A 20,448-nucleotide genomic window follows, 5' to 3' on the forward strand; every position below is an offset into this window, starting at 1 on the left:
TCCGACAAAAGACGATCTAGAGTTGATGTAGCCTAGCGCATCTGACTAGCCTCCGTCGCGCTTTCAATGTTTTGTTTACGCGGAAAGCCAGGAAAACCGGGCAACCAGAGAAGATCCGACTGATATGTACCTTACTTTATACTATGTTCACCACCACATTGTCTCAAAACCCGTGAGCAATTGACCGCAATAATACTGACACCATATTCGGTGCATCGGCCTCTACTCATCCATTATGTCTTCCCGAAATGAAGCCACCCTCCCTGCGACGCGACCGAAATCGCGAAAGTCACTGGCGCATATCTCTTCCTCGAAAGCAATGGACCAAGAGAATATGACGGCGGACCTGGGAGCGTTGTCGAGTGGGAAGAAGGCTGTGCCAATTGAGAAGGCCTCGAAGAAATCAAGAAGCAAGAGCATAGGACCAGGTGGATTGGATGCGCTCAAGGATACAACCGGCAATAGACGCAAGGTATGTGCACATCTATACATTGGAGCCTCTAAGTACTAATACGTTTCAAGTCTCTTGCTGTAATTCCTCATGCTCCTCCTAGATCCATATTGAAGCCTACGATGCCACCTCTCCCAGAGATTCCAGCGCATAGATCTACCCGCAAAGGAAGCCCTAAGAAAGCTACCCCGCCATCCGCGCAAAAGTCGGACAACTTGATCGACTTCGACGTGGGCCCCAGCGCGACTATCAGTGGTACCAATAACCTACCGAATCCTTTCCAGGTGGGAGAAAGTGCTGCTATCAGTGAAACACGCGTGACGTTGCGGACTGAGGAGGAACAGCAGACCGCGGCCAGAGAGCGCGAAGAGAAGGAGAGGAAGGACCTGGAAAAGGAAGTCGTGTCACGACGAGATGCGCGAAGGAAATCTCTCGCGAATCGTCGAGTATCATTTGCGCCCGAAGCTACACTACATACATGGGATGTCGTAGTCGAATATCAAGACTCTACAACCTCTTCAAATTCTACAAGTTCGACTCGGCGAGCTTCATCTGCATCTGGAGAATCGCCACACCCACAGACACCGGGTCATACAAGTTCAGACCCTTCGGAACCGCCATCGACCCCGCCGGAACAAGTGGAAGAAGAAGATACAGTCAAAGCGAGTCCCGCCCATCAACGTGACCTACATCAAAAGAAGCGTCGCAGAAGTTCTGGCATACCTCCTATGAATTTTAACAACCCAGATGAAGCATTCTCATCGAGTCCGCTAAGTGACGCGGACTCATTGGACGACGTTGATGAAGTTGTTGAAGATGAGCTTATTTCCAACTCGGATGAGTCTGATGTGGATGCAGATGGGACGGCCATGAGTATGGATGGAGGAGAAACTACCGACATGTCTATGGCATCGATCAAATCTGCGTCAAGTGCCGGCTCCAGCTCTCGATTAGATGAAGCCTTAAGACTGGCTGCCCGTCAAGCGGGCACCCAAGGCATTGACTTTGACGAAAATGGAGATGAATTGGAAGGAGAAGATGTCGTTGCATCCTTCGCTCCTTGGACGAAACCTGCAGTGAATCTTGAGGCTCAACAGGACCAAGAGAATGTCAATCCATTCTCCCCAGCCTTCAAGGTGGGTGCTCAGCAACAGGACGAGGAGTCAGATGGCGAGGATATGACGATGGATATGACCCGACCTATGGGCGGTATCATGTCAGCACAGCAGCCAGATGAAGATGAGATGTCAATGGATGTCACTCGAGCGTTTGGGAGTATCATACAGAACGAGGCTCCAAAGCCCACGAATCGTCGCCAATCTGTAGCTGCCAATCGTCGTCAAAGCACACGTCGAAAGTCAGCTGGAGAGGATTCGAATGGTGACGAAACAATGGATCTGACAATGGCTGTCGGCGGTATTCAACCAGCTCAGGCAAAGATTGGATCTTCTGATGACGAAGACATGACCATGGAGTTCACCTCAGTTGTTGGCGGTGTGTTGCCGCAAGCAAATCCCCCGCGGACTCGAAACAGAGCTTCTTTAGCAGCTCAACCACGAGGCCAGAAGAAGAAAAGCCGAGAGAGCTTGGACTCTAATATGGGCGATGATACGATGGACATGACTGCTGCCATTGGTGGTATCATGCCATCCATTGGGGAATCTGCACCCGAAGATCAGGATGCTACTATGGGTATGGACATGACAACGGCTCTTGGTGGTATTTTGCAGGCCCAACGAAGCACCGGAAGCCGCTCCCACGCTAAGAAGGTCATGGAATTGGAGACCGATCTGGGAAGTTCCCCATTCCAGGCTGAAGTCATTGCCAATTCTCATCCTTCCCCGAGAGCCCCTGCAGCTGCTCCTATACATACTGTTGCATCGGAAACAGGTAGTCCAAGTCTTTCTGGGTTTCGCGGGAAAGGACTTCGCCGCAGCACAGAAGCAAGACATTCGACAACCCCGAAATCGAAGCTAGGTAGTGATAGCACCCCAATCAAAAAGCTGGGAACCCCATCCAAACAACTCACCCCACAAAGAGTACGTCCAACCACACCGAGCAAAACCCCCCCTTCCAAAAACGTCACTATCCGCTCCGCATCTCCCAAAAAACTTTTTAAGGATGAAATACAAGCTGCCTCTTCGACTCCTCAGTCTGCCAAGGGATCCGTGAAAGGCAGAAAAACAACAACTCCTAGCAGATTATTCAAGGAGGACAAGACTGGAGTTGCTACCCCCAAGTTTATTTTGACACCTCAACATAGGCGAACCTCGGGTGTTGGACTTGATCGTGAAGGGCTTGGCTCCCCTCGAATAGCTGCCCTGTTGGATCGACGAACTTCAATTGGTGACCAAGCAAAATCTTTTGTTCCAGGTCAATTTGATGTTGCTCGTGGAGTACGCTTCGATGACCTTCAGGTCATGGAGGAAGCAATCGACAGAGAGCGAGAGCAGGACGAAGATCGCGAGAGTGGACGTAGTATACTCGAGCGGGAGGCGGATCAAGAAGAAAAAGACGCTACTCTAAATCTTAAGGAGATGATACAAAGCCTGACGCCCAAGAAGAAGAATCCATTGAAGGGTCGTAAGAGCTTGCATGTTGGCGCTGCTAAAGGAATTCTCGGCAAGCGACCTGCCGAACTGGACGATGATGATGAGGACGAAGACGATGGCGGCGTGAAGCGTCTAAAGAACCACCAGGGCAGTCCAGTAAAGAATGTTAAGCTTCGAGGACCTCCCTCAAAAGCAGAAACCACCGGACGCATGACTCGTGCAGCTCGGAAAAGCCTCGAAGATGCTACAACTACCCCGTCGACATTTTCGCCGACTAAAGCCAAAGTCACTACACCTCGTGCACAAGGGCGATTCAAAGATGCAGAAGCTGATGCGCCTGCTCAAGTTGGACCATTGGCAGAAAAGGAACCGGTTGAGAATCCTCAGATTGGCGAGGAGAGCTTCGACGATGATCGCATTCAGTTGCAAGAGTTCTTGAACCTGACAAGCATTCGATTCATGGAATTAACAACCACGAAACGAAGGCATACAATCGCACCGAAACCTACCACTGATTCACGAGATCAAAAAGACGAGATTGTGGTTCTTGAATATTGTGTGGCGGCTGGAGCTGCAACCATTCCAATGCTAGAGTTGTTTCAACACGTAAGTACTATCATATCGATCGAATGTAGTATATTAACACTATACAGGCTTGCCATGAGCTCAAAAGCTACATCTCGGAGGGTCGAAAGACGGTGCGCGAAATCGAGACAGAAACCTTTGAGGAGAACCCTCCCTTGTTCCGCGAGTATATTTCTGCTACTCCCGACATGAAACTTGTTATGGATAATCAATTGAAGAATGTCAAGACCCATGCAAGACTCCTGAGCAAGGGAATGTGGTATGATTGGAGAATGACTCTCCTTGGCACCTTAAAGGAAGGTCTTTTTAAGACTGGGGAGGGCATGATCAAGGACGAGGAAATGCTGGACCATCAACAAGCTTTACTCGATACTGTTCTCCCAAAGCTGATCAAAAAGGCAGAGGTGCTTCAGACCCAAGAGGCCGACCTTCAAGCTGTTGCGGAAGAGCTCGCCAATTGCGATCCTGAAGAACTCAGCAACGCTCGTCAAGAACTTATCTCTATCAACGCTGAAGTTGAAGAGAAGAAGCGCCTTATTGCCGATTTACGCAAGCAGCTGCAAGGGAAAGAAGTCGAGATCGAATCGGGTGTTGAAAAGAAACAAGCCTGGCTTGAGGAAATCCGAGAAGCAGAAAAGATCCGGGAAGAATGCAGAGGCTGGACCTCCACCGAAATCAGCGCTCTCAAAGGTAAGGCCCCTTCTCCCACTTTTCTTTCTCCTGAAATTAACATCCCTTAGGCAAAGTCGATGCAATCGAAAAAGAGCACGGTTGGACCATAACCGGCGTCTCCGGCACTACAACCTCGATGACATACAAAAAGGACATCGAGCTTGTCTTTGACGCCGCTTCCTTCCTGCCCTTCCATACCAAAAGTACAGCAGCGCAGCCCTCAAACTCTAGGATCGATCTTTGGTACATAGGCAACAACAGATCTCTGGACCCCCAACCCCTAACGCCGACCAAAGAATTCTTTCTCCAAAGCATCCGTGACCACATCCGCGGGCTTCCACAATCCCGCACTGCCGTCAAAACCCTGCTTTCGGCCGTTAGCAACAGCTGGAACATCACTCTCGCCGTAACTTCTGATATCCGCCTACTACGCGTTGATTGTCCTACCGACATCGAAAAGACTGCAGATGATAGCATTGTCGTAAAATCTACGCTATTGATCAATGCATTAACTACAAAAGTTGAGATTCAGATAGGGCTGAGAACTAGTGCTGGGGAAGAAGGTATCGAAGTCGCTGTTACGTATGCAGCGAGGGTTGTCTATGGGGAGAGGTTTAACGAGCCGAAGATGGGGGCCTTTCTACTGGATAGATGTGGCGATGCTCTGGGAGAAGAGGGGATGGGGTGGGGTGATGCAGTGGGGGAGTTGGGTGAGAAATTGCTTGCTAGGGGCAGGAAGTGATGGGGTGTTATGATAGCGTGATTGAATTATTAGGGTTCTTATGCTATGTTATGTTAGGGACATGGGTTCTGGAGTACTGGCGTTTGAGGATCATCATCCTCTGGTATGAACTTCTGTTAGGAATAAGCGTAGGACATTCATTTTAGCAACGAATCTGGTGAATGAACATTTGAAATTGTCGTATGCCATTCTTCACAGATCACAAAACTCATCAACATGCACGCATCTTGGGATATTTTATCGTATTTGACATTACATCATTAGCATTAAAAATCTACCTAATGTAAAATCCTAATCCGATCCGGCCAGCCTCTGGCTCATTTTCCCCTTTGTTTATTCATGTTGTTTTTTCTTTTTTTCTTTCCTTGTTCAATGATCATACTTTCATACCTATGCCATTCTTTGCAAAGCTTAGCAATGCGTAACATAAAGCCCTAATGGACTAGGATTCCAATCCTGGAAGAAATTCAAATACACATCTCCCACAGCCTTCATCTCAAACGCTACACTTCCGCCCGCGAAATCCCCACACGCAAAGCTCTCAACAAGCGTACTGCTGCCCTCTTGCACATCGAAGCTCCCAAGATCTGCCTCCACACTTGGGGCATTATCCCAGGTCGTCTCTGTGGTTACACCGCTCGAGCTGCCACTGCGGCTCAACTGCTCGAAGTCGATGGTTTGGCTGGATCCGCTGTATGTGTAGGAGGAGGTCTCGAGTTCGGATTGCAGGGGGAGAAGGAAGATGAGATTGCAGGTTGTGCCGCTCCAGGTGGAGGGGATGTCGAAGGAGAAGATGCTAGAGGTGTTGCTGGAGACGGTTCCGAAGTAGGATGTGTCGGGGGCGGTGGTGGGGGCTGTGGATGTGATGGGGAGGATTAGGTGCGGGTATTGGTAGTTTCCTGAGGTGGAGGAGCCGGTTAGGGAGGTGGCAACGCAGGAGGATGATGAGGTTGTTGCGCTTGTGGCGGGGGTGGATGAGGTGGATGAGGTCAAGAGTGTGGTAGGGGTGGCGGAGCTAGTGTTCACCCAGAGGGAGCTCGTTGAGGCCGTGGTGGATGTAACAGCGATTGAGGTGGACGTAGTTGGTGTGGGTACGACGGAGGAGATGCTAGAGTATGTGGTAGCAGTACTGAGGACCTCGGATGAAACCAAGACCGAGGAGGTCTTCTCAATAGGCACAACAGTCGATGTAGAGACGACCGGAGCTGATGACTGGACCACGGTTGAAGACTCCTTGACGGGAGGCAGAGTTTGAACGGTCGCTACGGAGACCTCGCTCGACGTGATGGCTGAAGTAGACGCAACCGACACGATGGTGCTTGTGGATGCTGAGCTGACAACAACTGGGACAACAACTGAGCTAGACGTGGCAATAGGGGCTGGGCTCGGAACTGTGGCTACTGAAGTAGGAATAACAGCTGGAGCCGAAGAAGCAAGTGCGGCAGTTGATGAAGGCAGAGCACAGTCATGGACAGTGACGGTAGCAACACTCGACACTGTGACAACGCTTGGGGCCGCGGAAGTCGAGGTTGTCGTTCCGCAGCCGCTTGCAGTCAATGAGATTTCAACACAAGTATCCTGACCAACGATAGGAGCCGTATACAGATTCCATTCCGTGTCGGATGCTCCACAGGCATAAAACGTAGAACTTCCGGAATACTCAAGAGTGCCATTGCTCTCAATCGAGAATCCGTTTGCTGGACTGGCGTTTTCATCACATTGGAACTGACCGACGGATGCTGAGAAGGGTTAGCTAGGAGTGAGTTGAACTGATGGAGCAATAGACTTACGGGTCAAAATGCAACCACGTCCAGCAGCATCGGTAATGCTACTGTTGTTGATTGTGAAAGTAGCGGCCGAAAGGCCACCACCAATTCTGTTTTGGCCGTCAGAGAGCTGTCCAATTGTCCCCGCCTGGCCACCGGCTGCAGTGAGCTCAAAGGAACATGAGGATCTTGGCACAACAAGAGCAGAGGCTCCAAGAGCTAGCGAGAGTGTGATAAAGGTATTCATTATAGCGAATGTGTGTTTAACGAAAGTAATAATGTTTGTATTTGACAATTATGAAATTGTATTAAGAGGGTGGCACATCCTCATATAGGCCATGAGTTAAAGGCACTTACTAACCACAGTCCAACTTACAGATGACGGTTGCCGTGGAAAGCTTTGCAATATTTGCTCCACGTTTACGAAGATCGGTGGGCTAGAAATAGCACAAGTTCTGGACGTCATACGAAATACCAAGATTTGTGGTATTATCGACGAATCTGACAGGCTGGATGACTGAAGTGGGCATTAAAACAGAAGACGGGATATCGAAAGGTCAATGTAAGCCCACTTGGGCGATAAAGCTTCCGTGTACACGTATGTTAGGACAACATGGTTTTGTGGATCTGAAGAGTCAAATACGAGATGTCTCGAGGCCGGAACCACCGGCTGCTTTTGCGTGTCCCGTGAACTTCGTGTACGGAGTAGACGGGTGAAAGAAGAAACTGGAGACTTGTAGGCTGAAAAGTAGAGAAAAAGTATGGGTATCGTTGACAAAGAGAAAAACGTTAACCGGTCTTTTGGGACGATCCCAGGATCAAGGGTGGGCCGGGGAGAGGGGGGGAGGGGGGGAGAACGATCGGGCTGACGAAGCTCTTGGGTAGCACGTGAATAATTGGAAAGTAAAAGAGACAATGACATTCTACACGAGTCAGACCAGTCCTAGGAGTGAAGTTATCCAAATCCTTGGAACACTCTTGTCGCTAGCCTCTAGGTCAGAAAATAAACTGGAAACTGGAGCAAACAACGCGCGTCTAATTCGTGTTGGGTATTCCAATCACGTGACAGGCACACCCCACTTCACGTGATAAGAAGGGCTGTGCGCTGTGATATACATAACTTTGATTTTCTAGCTGTATCTTGCGCTTTTGTAAGATTGTTTTGCTGCGTTGCAAACTGTCGGAGTTCATCATCTAGTCGAATGTCGCCCGAGTCTGAAAATACCAGAATAGCTATTCCACTTCTTAGGTGTACTCTTTGTGGCACTTCGGGCTTTGAGTTTTTGACTCGAGTTGAATGTTGCGCACACTAGAGGTATAGGTATATACGTTCTTCAAGTCACAAGTGTGACTGATATATGGCCACAAAGACGTCAAAGGCGTGTTGTACTTCCTGGACATAGTCCTTGTGATCCGCTGTACAATGTGGGAGTTCTACGAGCCATTGATAGGTTGTACGCGTTCTTCCACCTTCCATGTCGGTGCCAGCGTTGTTAAAGATCTACAATTGTCAACCCCAAAGTTGCAACTACTACACAGAAACACATTCTTGGCCTTCCAAATAGATTTAACAATGTAGTATTCTACAAGCCACATGGTGTTCCTGCTAAAATCATTCGAGGTCATTTACAACCTTGATGGGCGATAGTTCCGCCCTACTGATCGTAGTGCAATACTACAGTTGCACGAAATCACACAGTGGGAGCAAGCAGATTTGAATATTTTTGAAGTATAAAGGAAGGAGCAGTACCATGGCCAGTTATAAAAAATTTACCCGCATTTAAGGATAGGAAAACGAAGCAAGATGCGCGCGTCCATCCTTCTAGTGGTGGCAAGCCTCCTGAGTACCATCTCAGGCTTCTCAGCACAGAACACAGTATACCTAATCCGCCACGGTGAAAAGCCAGAAGATGACAAAGAACATGGACTCAGTCCCCAGGGATTGGAACGAGCTCAATGTCTGAGAAACGTGTTTGGGACTTCATCTGGATACTACATCGACTACATAATTGCTGAACGGCCGAAATCCGGTAAGATTCGTTCTATCCATCTTCATTCTTCTCTCCAACAGGAGTCCCATCTACTGTTAAACTCGAGGGAAAATTAACTCAATGTCAACATCTAGATGGATCGCGTAACCGCCCCCTAATGACCGTCCAACCGCTCGCCGACGATCTAGGTATTACCGTCGACACGTTCTGCCAGCGCGACGACTTTAGTTGTGTAGCCAAACTTGTTTTCGATCACGACAAATTTCGAAGTGGGAATGTCTTGATTTGCTGGGAGCATGATGCTTTGACGGATATTGTGGAGGCGTTGGGCGATAACGATGCGCCTACTTATCCCGATGCTTCGTGAGTAGTGAGAAAGGCATGAGAGTGAGTGCTGATTGATGAATAGCTTCAATTACATCTGGACGGATCCGAGTCCCTATGGTGCCGTTACACAGGAGACGTCTGAGATGTGCCCAGGACTTGATTCCTAGGTGACTGGGAGACTGGGATACTGGGAGACTGGAGGGGATGAATGTTTGTCCATAAGTTTTAACATAGATATTCGAATATGATATAATCTCAACTTCCGAAGCTTCATCGACTATCTTGTTTTCCCCGTAAACTGCAGGTTCAGATTCTAGGTACCAGGGATTTTCAACTCTTAAGAGGCAAAGACATTCGAGGGCTAAAAGAGGAGGGCCAAATGAATTGAAAAAGGATTGTTATAAGTATAATCTGGAATCCATACAAAGCAACTCGTCTTGAAGGATTCCCTCGGAAAGTCCGAGCAACTTTGCATCAGTTCATCTACTAGTTTGACTCTCCTAGGGATACCAACAGTGAGAGGACTTTGATCATCCGGATTGGCCGGACCCATAGTCTTTCTTGGGCCATTCAGCCCTGTCCTATTTTCAAGTACTTTGCGGTAGGAGAGAAGGAGTTTAGAAAAGTTATGGATGTGTAAACTGTAGTTCGAGGCATTGCTGGGAAAGTTCTGTTCGTGAAGACTTGGTCGTTATTACGGTCTACGGCGAATTGTTCATAGTACCATTAGTACGCGAGAATATCGCAGATAGTACATGTTGAGCTGAAGCCGGCTTGTTGTGATGAACGCCGAGGAGAGACGCTGAGGCGGAAAGAAAATGAGAAGGCTGACACAGTTTCGCGAATTTTGACAATGCACAACTTTACGAAAAGACAACCCTATCAACAGTACTCCGTACAATGCCACAACAACACAGCTCCATCTCTGGATGCTCCCATACATGTCTACAGTAGCTGGAGACATGGAAACAGCAGCGAAACCCTCGTACATGGCCCGGTAGACCTCACCTTGCGACAAATAGACCAGAAGCATCAATGTCAGCCTCATTAAACGCAGCCTCGAGCTTGTCCAGATCCACGGCCACTATTCTGACCCTGACAACGCTCGCGGCTGCATACGGCACATATTATCTCTACAGCAGCTCTGCGTCTGATACCGAAATACAATCTCGATCAGGTCCGCGACTGTCTCGAAGAAATGCCGTGCATCGGCGGCGAAGACGAACCACCGCAGGCCCTACTGACAGAGCCACCGAGGGACGAAGCGAAAACAACACCGATGATGTGTCGAATCTGTTCGGCGACGAGGGATCGGAGAACAATTCAGGAGAACAACTGATCCCTCGGACTTTGACAGATGGGGATACTGTGGTAGATGATCAAGAAGACAATGACAATCCGTGGACACGCGTACCAGAACAACACGAACAACCAGAGCGTAGCGGCCAGAACATCGTCCAGCTTCTTTTCAGAGTCTCCGAGGATGCTACAAGACGGAATGCATATGTTCATAGGGGATGTGCCTGCAACAGCTGTGGCATAGTGCCCATCAGGGGCATCAGATACCGATGTGCCAATTGCGCCGACTACGATCTCTGCGAGGGATGCGAATCACAAGGAGTGCACACGAAGACTCATATATTCTACAAGATCAAGGTTCCCGGGCCTTCATTTGGGCCTAGGAGTATCCAGCCAGTGTTGTACGCTGGGGATCCAGATTCTGTGATGCGGGTCCTGCCCAAGGAGATCACTACGAAGCTTTCAAGGGAGACTGGGTTCGAACGGCCAGAGCTGGATGCATATTGGGAACAGTGGACATTTATGGCGAGTACGGACTGGAAAGATGATCCTGATGATATCAATCTGGCTATGGACAGGAAGACCTTTGAATGCTGTTTAGTTCCTTCCGGGGGGTACAGACACACATCGCCTAGTTTGATATTCGACCGAATGTTCGCCTTCTACGATACGAACAAGGATGATCTAATTGGTTTTCCCGAATTCCTAAATGGCATCGCGTACCGAAAGAAGAAAGATAAATGGCGTCGGATATTCGAGGGGTATGATATCGATGGAGACGGCTTTGTAGACAGGAAGGACTTTCTGCGAATGTTCCGCTCATACTACGTTCTCTACCGTCAGATGCACCGGGATATGTTGGAAAGCATGGAAGAACAGCAAATGAGCTGTACGGATGCACATCGGCTAGTGGCTGGCCGGCAACCTCTCAGCAGTGCTTTTGGACAAGATGGTCGATATCCCAGAGCTCCAGATTACCGGACAGGGGAGGGTAAAACCGCACAGCCAAATGGCGACCTTGAGATTAGTGATGGACAGGGTATCATGAATGAGAACAGCAAAGACAGGGGCAACAGAGAGGACATCTTCAGGCAAAACATCATGTTATTGAGCCGGTACAACCAGATTCACAGAGAACACAGCCATGGCGAAGATACTGGTGGATACTGGGAGACTATGAGAAATCCGCCCACAAGTCTTGGAGAATTGGATCCCATGGTTCGAGCTATGCGAAGGAATCGAGATCGTGCCGATAGGGCAGTGACAGCGGCTACCAACATGAGCAGGAATGCGCATCCAGCCCTGGTCACCAATATTAATATCTTGGAAGATGAAGACAACACCTCAGTCGACTCGGACGATATATCTACTGGTGCAGATAACGATTATTCTTGGCTTCCTAATTATGCTACCGTCACGGACCAGGACGCCGAGGCCATTGATGGACCAGGAGCTCGTGTCTCAACTGTTCATCCTTCAAGCCGGCGAACAGTCATTGCACATGCTGTATATAGAGAGCGTGCCGAAGAAGCGATACATGAACGATGGAAGCGTAGGCAGTTCTACACTGATGAAGAAGAGGGTGCGACGCCACCAGTCGACTGGAAAGAGCACGATGATGTGTTCGCTACTAACGAGGTGGTGGGTGAGAGTTCAAAATCCCAGTCCAGGCCTTCTATGCATTCACGATCATCGTCAAAGGTACGATTTGCAGAAGACATGGATGATTTTGATACCAGATCAAATCCTTCGACTTCATCAAGAAGTGTTCCTGAGCGGTGGGGAGGAATGGGTATTCCCGATGCGGAGAGAGATGCTGGCAAGGAGATCTTATATCAAGTGACTCAGCAAGCGTTCAATGAGCTTTTAGACCCATTGTTCAAGGAGAAAGAAGATCTAGCTGTGGAAGCAGCTGCGAACAAGGAACAGCGAGAGCGGTGGCGATACGAGTATACGAAACCCAAATTCTTTAATTGGGCATTTGAAAAGGAAAAAGAGGCCAAGGAAAAACAGCACGCAGAGCGCAGTCATACGCCCCTGCGCCATGAAACGCGGCAACCATGGCCAACCTTTCCCGAAGTCGAAGTAGAGGAGGTGCGACAAAGACCACTTGACGATCTTCTAAATCACACTGGGTATTATGTGGATGGACCAGATGAAGAGAGCGACGGCACCCCCGAGCTGGAAGTAATCCCAGAAATCGAGCCCTCCCAGCCCGCAGACAGTTGGCGTCACAATCCCCTCCTGACTGGAGACATCTATCAAGACCCAGAGAGCCCCGAACCTAGCACGCTCCCCATCGAATCTACACGCCACCAAATCCCAGCATCCCAATACGAGGGGCGTGACCGAACATCATCCCCATCTCCTCGAGCTACGCCCTCAGGCTCTCCTGACTCAACGTGGTCAATACCATCCTCATCCGCTTCTTCATACCACGACCCCACGCTCCCCCAATTCCGCCCCGACTCTGTTTCCAGCACCAGCTTCTCCCCCAACAACGATGCCCAACCCCGCAATCGCTCCACTTCCCCTTCCACCACACACGCACTCCCAATATCGCTTCCTTCTCGTCCAGCCCCCTCATCCGACTGCGCCTCCACAGACGCAAATTATGGACAACGTCCAGGCAGAGAAATACTTTACAGGTACTGGCTCTGTGAGCGTGTAGCTATGGATGCGGAGGAAAAGGGAGGCTGGGGACGGCTTAGTCTAGAGGAGTTTGAGACGGCTGTGAAGAGGTTTGTTAGGGAGGGGAGGGGCAACCAGATGGATTATTTGGGGAGCTGGATTGATTTTTGTATTCCTTAATAAGCATGGATCTATAGGAGTTTGAGGGAGGGAATAAATACATGGATGGATAGCTTGGGATGGCATGGGAATATAGCATAGCGTGTGTATAAATCAATAGGTAATCAGATTATCTCGGGTTTTTTCTTGAGCCTTTATGCATTTCTGTATTCTCTTCTGTTTTCTGCTATTTGATTCGGCGCACCTATGACCTGCAATACTTCCAATGCCTCTCCCACTCCAACTGGCATCAAACCTCAAATCAGACCACGCTACCTACCTAAATATATCTCGATCCCCTCGAAACCCACCCCATCCAACTCCTAATAAACAAACTGCAAGTTATAAGTTATATCGAGATCCCTCTCTCTCTCTCTCACACAGCACCTTCTCTTCCCCTCCCTCCATAGATAATTAGACCCAAACCAAAACCAGCACGCACCGAGTGTTTCTTTCCTCTAGGGTATAACAAGAAGCCAATCGACCATTACCAATTGCGAAGAAACCATGGCCACTTACGTACAATATCCTACCTAGATACACGAACAAATATCTCTCTATCGCTACATCCAGCTTTCAGGAAATGCAATGATGAAACTCCCGTGTGCTAGCTAGACCGGCTCAGGATCTCTGGGCATCATTAAACTATTATGGTACGGGGATAGCCGATGAAGTGGAAACGTGAAGGGGAGGAATATTGCAGATATACCTTGGGCCATTTATTAAACGTAGTATGACGGACGTCATAGCGTCATGGTCTCAGAGTGCCAGGAGTCGGGACTGTCAAGCTCTTGAGCGGATCGATGTAGTACCCCGCATCGTAGGTTTATGCATGGAATACCTGGGTAAGTTGGGTAACTCTCCATGGAACCTTGGAAGGTCCCGGTGTTATGGAATGGTACGGTATCGCAGAGATGAATGTTGTGGAACTCGACTGCTGTTACATGATACCTTATACCGGAGTTTACGAATAATTACTTTATAGTTTCGTTAGGTGAGTAGGTTACATGACGCAAGATTCTAGACTCGGCTCTCTATTATAGTTCGGTAGGTAGATTATTAAGATATGGGTTTTTTGACTAGGATAAGTATTTAGAGGAAAGCTGGAAGTGCAGAAGCTGGAAGTTGGGAATAACCTCAACCTCAACCTCAACCTCAACCTCAACCTCAACCTCAGAAGCACGGACCATGTCCATGTAGTAAGCGAGTCTCTAGCGTCGTGCTGCGCCTCTGCCCCTGAGGTAATATGACGTAGTCTCGGTAGTATACTATATTTATAAGTAAAATGGATCGGGTGGATCTTCTCCACATAATTGATAGGGACAATAAAGATCGGCACGCGAGGAGGGCAACTACCACTATCTTAGTATAAACAACCTCACCTCACCTCACTTCCTGTTGTTCTCACTTCTGAAGAGACCCCGTCCTGTTTGCCGTGTCCTATACTACCGCCAATCTATCTTCTTCTGTTTAGAGATGCTTAAGCCATCTTCGGTCAGGTTGGACAATGAATGTTTTTACCAAATGAATAGTACGACCGCGACGCGTGTTCCTTTAGCATAATGTAATCTGTAATCTGTTAACGGCTGCAAGCGCGACTGTTCATCGTCTCGAAGCGTACTCGGTGTTATGTCTCTTGAACATTTGGCTTTATGAACTGTACTGTGATTAAGATGCCTAAGTACACACTCCTCTGTTTGGGATTCTTACGCGTAGCGCTGTTATCTTGTTCTTGCCTTTAAACCCCCCCCATTTATACTTGCCTGGTGTGGTCCCTCGGGTTAGATCCTACTCTCATACAAAGGTGAAGTAAACAATCACATTGTCCATGTTGAAGCCTGAAAGAGAAGCTGGTTCTTCGAGAACAACGTGGTTTGTTTTCCGGTATAAAGACATCAGCGAGCAACGAGAAAGACAAAGACAAAGACAAAGAGAGGCTCAAACACGCACGCTCTTCGAAAACACTGTTGGTTTGTCACGGATCTTCCTCTACGTGATTGCAATGCAAGATAGGCTGATCCTATTGCACGATTCGAAAGCAAATATACTACGCGCACGTCGGACCGAAGCATGTTCCTTCCAAGGACCGTTCTTACCGGTGTGAAAGATGCCGGTGAATTCAACGACGCAGTGAATTTGCGGGCAGGTCTGGAATGAATATAAGAAGCAGTTACTTTACGGATCGTAAATGAATATATCATTGCTGATGCGATGAGAACTTCCTGTTCGCGTATTGTTTCCTCTCGAAAGGAGGAGGAAGGAGCGATTCACAGAACAGTGTCCAAAGGTAAAATATAAAAAGGCTTCGTGACTACTTCCCCCATAGATACAATTGACAAACCTCAACAGATTCCGACCCACTTCGACACTTCCTCAGCCTACAACCTTGGACTAGATATTTGACCCATCTCTCCTCTCTACATAAGCTTCGTATCTCGTAAATACAACATACTGTTGCAATCCCTCCTGACAAGCTCCTAGCCATTATACTCTTTATAATGCACTTCTCCCCTCAGGTTCTAGCTGTTTCCTTCTGCATCTTCCTGGTAGTTTCCTCTGTCCGCCTGGCCTTTCTGCGATTCTGTTCTCGCCAGGGTATTCCTGATACAATTCCATGGGCCGGCGTGCACGAGGGGCGCTATACTTGGCTGTCGCGTGCCCGAGCAACCTTGCAAAGTCTTGGTGGCTCTCGTACTCTCTTAGACGAGGCTTATGAAAAGTATTCCAAAAATGGTCTCCCTTTTGTCCTGCCCAATATCTTCACCGGCCCGGAACTCATTCTCCCGCAATCGGAAATGGGATGGCTGATACAGCAATCCGACGAGGTGCTCGACCAGAATGAGGTCAACCGAGACTTCCTCCAAGCCGATCACACAATGCTACACCCAATGGTCATTTCTGATGCAGTCCACGGAGATGTCATCAAGAACGAGCTGAACCGTCGCCTCGGAGGTTTTACGGAAGCCGTCAACGATGAGCTTGATTTCGCCATGCGTAAATCATTTGGAGTTGACACCGAGAAGTGGAACGAGATTGTGGTTTACGATGTCATGTCCGAGATCATCACCCGCATATCCAACCGAGTACTGGTTGGCTCTGAACTTTGTAAGTTTCCCCCACCCCTCTATACATATCTTTACTAATTCATTTGTTCTAGGTCGCGATGAGGAATACCTCTACAATTCATCCAGGTTCAACCGTTGGGTTGTGCTCTTGGCCGCTTGTATTAGTCTCTTTCCTCAGTGTTTGAAGCGAATTGTCGGCCAAATTGTCACATACTCCAACTACCAACTATACCTGAACATGACAAAGTTTATCCTTCCAATATGGAAACGACAAACCTCCTTATGCTCTGAAGCCAGCCCTAAGGAGAACAATTACGTCCAATGGTCCTTGGATCACGCGAAAACCGAGGCTGAACGAGGTTCGGACATGATTACCAAACGCCTCGCTGCACTTAGCTTCGCAGCCATTCAATCCTCAGTCGTCACTTCCGCCAACCTCCTTTTCGATTTAGCAGCTTCCCCTCTCACCCCAATGTACCTACAGACCGCTCGGGACGACGTTTCTACCCACCTCGAAGCTGAACATGGCAGATGGACCAAAGCTGCGCTCTCTCGTATGTTGACGCTCGACAGTATTCTCCGAGAGAGTATGCGATTATGGGGGTTCGTCAGCCGGGGAGTCCTCAAGACAGTCATCGTGAAGAAAGGTATCTACTTGCCCGACGGAACCCACATCCCTTGCCGCACAAAGATTGGCATCCACGCATACCCTCTTCATCACGACGCCGACTACTACCCGAACCCAACCGAATTCGATGGTCTCCGATTCTGCAAGCCGCCTACTAACAAGGACGGAACATCTGACAGCCACCCCGAGAATATGCTTGGAAAGGAAAAAGGCATCCCGCTTGTGACAACCAGTGCAACCTTTATGGGCTTCTCTCACGGAAAACACGCTTGGTAAGTTATCCCTCTCCCCCATCCCTACGTCTGACATTTGCTAACTATTTTAAACAGTCCTGGACGGTTCTTTGCGTCCCAGCAGCTCAAGCTGGTCCTCGCTTACATTGCGCTCAACTACGATATCAAGCCCATTGAACGCCGGCCAGACAACAACTGGTTTGTCGGAAGTCAGGCCCCTCCTCTGGGAGACAAAATCAGCATCCGCCGCCGCCACGGTACCGTCTGAATATCCCAATATTTCAATCAGTCAAAGTCACAAACAGGCACGATCTTCTCCGCCTTTGCATTGTTGCATATGAATGGGTATAGATGGATTGTATATGCATGAGTTGTATATGCATATATGGACTTGGCGGGGTAGTCAAATTTTCTTCGACAAATTGCACACCACATCTCACGGGGAGTTTTTTTTTTTTGGCTTGGAATGCCAGACGTACTGTCGTTTGTCTATCGCTGAATTGATTTCTTGAAGGGATTAGAACTTGCATTTGCATTGGGTTGCGTTGCGTTGCGTTGCTTACCTGCTAGACTTCCTTGCTTTTTGCTGGGGAAATGAGATCTAAATTGCTTTTGCGTAATAGAATGGATCAATGATTTTTCAACGGAAATATATTTTTTTATTGACTTGAGTTGTGACATGATTTGTATATATGAGCATGTGATTTGGTTTATGTAGTGATGGGAATGTTTATGAATAAACAAAAGTGATTGATGCGTTTCATATACTCGTACTTGGTATCTTTGCCTGTGATGAATGCTGCAACTTAACATGCTATGCCTCTGTCCCTCCCCTCCCCTTGCACTCATCCCATCCCATCCCATAATATACCGCCAAGACATGTATATCCTCACCTCACCAACTCCCTCAACATTCCAGTGAGTAGCGAGCGAGTCAACGAATCCAACTCTTGATAACCAAGGTAGATACTATCGATATCTCAGCGTCATCGATAAGGGCGTGAGTAAGTGATTCATACATACATACATACTACCCGGGATCTCCAGTATCTATTCGGGCCGTTTGAACTGCAGGTTTTTTATTCACACGTCCTCGGGATCCGTCTTTGATCGGGCCATTTACTGCTTTGGTACTTATTCACACATGTAAGCAGGTTATAAAATGGAATGAAATGAATGAATGAATGAAAGGGAATGTCGTGTGAATATATTTGAGCTAGCTGCCTACTGGTAGATATTTGAGAAGAAATATCCTTCTCGTCTTATCTTATTTTCAGGTTGGTGGGTAGGTGGATTTAATGCTTGTAGGAGGGTAAGGGAAGAAAGGATCCTAGGAAATGATTAGGTTTGTTTATTTGAAGTGGATATGATACTATATGTATTTGGATGTTGAGTTCAAGAAAGTGAGCATAGAGTGTAGAGAAAGGTTCATTAGATGTGAGAGGGCGGTTTTAGGAGTTATATATGGCTTTTTATAGATGAATGTTATACTAGGGATTTAGGCGAGTTAGCGGCATACTACCTAACTGCAATGACGCCTCAGAATACATATCTAGTACTCTCACAGAACCGTAATCACGTGTATAGATCACGAGACCCACCCCCCCTGAATTCCACCTCCTACTTATCATATAACACAAAACACACCAAGTGTTTTATTTATTCATCATAGAATTTATCATAGAATATAGCAACAAGCTAGTATAAGCAACGGGCGACCGTCTTCCCTTCTTACGTTCCTATTTATATTCTCGTTCTTAGAAAAGCTGATCTGTGATTACTATACTAGATCCTTTTTCACTAAACCTCGCCTTTCTTTGGTTTCTAAATTATGCTGTGACGTGATAGTAGATGGGGTATGTGTGAGGATGGATACTGGATGGCTTTGTGATATATCTATTATCCATTGTCTCTTTATCTCTTTATAAAGTTCTCTGAAAGTTAAAGGTACTTGTATTTAGACAATATCTCTTGGTTACTTGTTTTCTGAGATATAATTGTGCTTTATACTATATAATGCACCTGTTCCCTAAACAACAAAGAAATAATATAATAGCGGTTAAAGAAACAACGCCAAGTTATAGATACAATGCTCTTCATCTGCCCTACGCCAGATCATTTCAACTTCTCTCTTTCCAAAAACTCACAGGTAGAAGGTTGAACTAGCTTATAGGTAGGTACAGTATGCCGTTCCCTTGGGGCGGACTTCACATTCCCCGCATTTACTACCCACCCTCAATCTTCCGCCAACCTCGCCATCCCTCATACACACCAGACCGAGTAGTATTAAACCACCCAACGATCGACCCCCAAAACCTCTCTCGAGATCTAGCTAGTCAATCCCTCACAAACCGTTTCAAAGAACAGCACATCTCGCAAACACTAATCCTCAGCGCAGCCCAGAGCGACGGTGAGTTGCGTAACAAGTTACGAAGCACTCAGATAGACCTCTTACGCGCTCCTATCCCAAACTGTGGTGATGATAAACATATTCTCGTCTGCTTGTTAATCGCGTGGTTCGATATCTTCAACTCGCTGTTTTTCGGTGGGGGTCTGAGTATACTGCGCGACCACCTGTTCCTAAACGACGGAATCCCATCGCCTAATCCAGAGCACCATCTGAGTCCCATGGTCCGGGGCATGTCGTCGGGGCGTTACGAAAACGGCGTCTGGATCGGGAGATTAGATATCAACCGGTACTTGAGTCTGCGAAGTGAAGATCACGCGAGAGGGATGACTATCGAGCAATTGTACATAACGACGTTGTTGCACGAGATGACGCATGCATTCTTCAGCTCTTATACGTGCCAGAGCCAGCGCTGTAAGTCGACGTCTGCTGCCGCCCAAGGCGGGATTGGGGATACGGGGCATGGTCCGGCGTGGGCGGATGCTATGCTGGCGCTGGGACAAGCGTTCCAGGACCAGGTGCCGTGGGATACGATGGATTATGGGATTCATGATTCGGTAATCCATGAGGTCCGAGCTGCTGTCAACTGGAGACCCACGGATGAGCAGCTTGGTAAATGGGGGATGCTGCAAGGCCCAGGCGTCCCGGGCGGGATCACGCGGCATCGACCTCGATATCAACCACAGAGCCCGCCGAATGTGGATGGGTGGGACGGGTACCCAGGAAGGGGAGACGAACCAAGACATGAAGATGGTATGTACGGGCCACCCCAACCCTTGGGTAGACCACCTGCCGGTCTTCCACCCCGCCGGCCTAGTATACATGATCGGGGCGACGAACCAAGATATAGAGGCGGCCCACCAAGGCCCTCAGCCAGATCACCAGCCAGACTCCACATCACCCCGCTACCCTTCCTGGGGTTCCCATCCAGTACCACCCC

At 48.2% G+C, this 20,448-nt stretch overlaps 5 protein-coding genes across 5 annotated transcripts; 4 read left to right on the plus strand and 1 right to left on the minus strand.

Moving 5' to 3' along the window:
• Positions 1 to 235: 235 nt before the first annotated feature.
• On the plus strand, positions 236 to 5,002 carry spc7 (Kinetochore protein; the record flags this gene model as incomplete). The annotated part of the gene is made up of 4 exons (XM_031147180.1): positions 236 to 472; positions 523 to 3,609; positions 3,657 to 4,278; positions 4,329 to 5,002. 4 exons carry the CDS (start codon positions 236 to 238, stop codon positions 5,000 to 5,002), a joined length of 4,620 nt encoding a protein of 1,539 aa, XP_031007531.1.
• Positions 5,003 to 5,413: 411 nt separating this feature from the next.
• LHYA1_G002204 (uncharacterized protein) lies at positions 5,414 to 7,015 on the minus strand (the record flags this gene model as incomplete). The annotated part of the gene is made up of 2 exons (XM_031147181.1): positions 5,414 to 6,741; positions 6,793 to 7,015. 2 exons carry the CDS (start codon positions 7,013 to 7,015, stop codon positions 5,414 to 5,416), a joined length of 1,551 nt encoding a protein of 516 aa, XP_031007544.1.
• Positions 7,016 to 8,572: 1,557 nt separating this feature from the next.
• On the plus strand, positions 8,573 to 9,253 carry LHYA1_G002205 (uncharacterized protein; the record flags this gene model as incomplete). Its single annotated transcript, XM_031147182.1, has 3 exons — positions 8,573 to 8,798; positions 8,894 to 9,122; positions 9,169 to 9,253. The coding sequence occupies 3 exons, from the start codon at positions 8,573 to 8,575 to the stop codon at positions 9,251 to 9,253; spliced, it is 540 nt and encodes a 179-aa protein (XP_031007545.1).
• An 868-nt stretch (positions 9,254 to 10,121) lies between these two features.
• HERC2 (E3 ubiquitin-protein ligase) lies at positions 10,122 to 13,196 on the plus strand (the record flags this gene model as incomplete). Its single annotated transcript, XM_031147183.1, has 1 exon — positions 10,122 to 13,196. The coding sequence occupies one exon, from the start codon at positions 10,122 to 10,124 to the stop codon at positions 13,194 to 13,196; it is 3,075 nt and encodes a 1,024-aa protein (XP_031007546.1).
• A 2,477-nt stretch (positions 13,197 to 15,673) lies between these two features.
• Positions 15,674 to 17,369, plus strand: tenB (Cytochrome P450 monooxygenase; the record flags this gene model as incomplete). The annotated part of the gene is made up of 3 exons (XM_031147184.1): positions 15,674 to 16,280; positions 16,333 to 17,140; positions 17,198 to 17,369. 3 exons carry the CDS (start codon positions 15,674 to 15,676, stop codon positions 17,367 to 17,369), a joined length of 1,587 nt encoding a protein of 528 aa, XP_031007532.1.
• Positions 17,370 to 20,448: the final 3,079 nt, after the last annotated feature.

The sequence above is a fragment of the Lachnellula hyalina genome, assembly GCF_007821495.1.
Source record: "Lachnellula hyalina strain CBS 185.66 chromosome Unknown contig00026, whole genome shotgun sequence".
Classification (NCBI taxonomy): domain Eukaryota; kingdom Fungi; phylum Ascomycota; class Leotiomycetes; order Helotiales; family Lachnaceae; genus Lachnellula; species Lachnellula hyalina.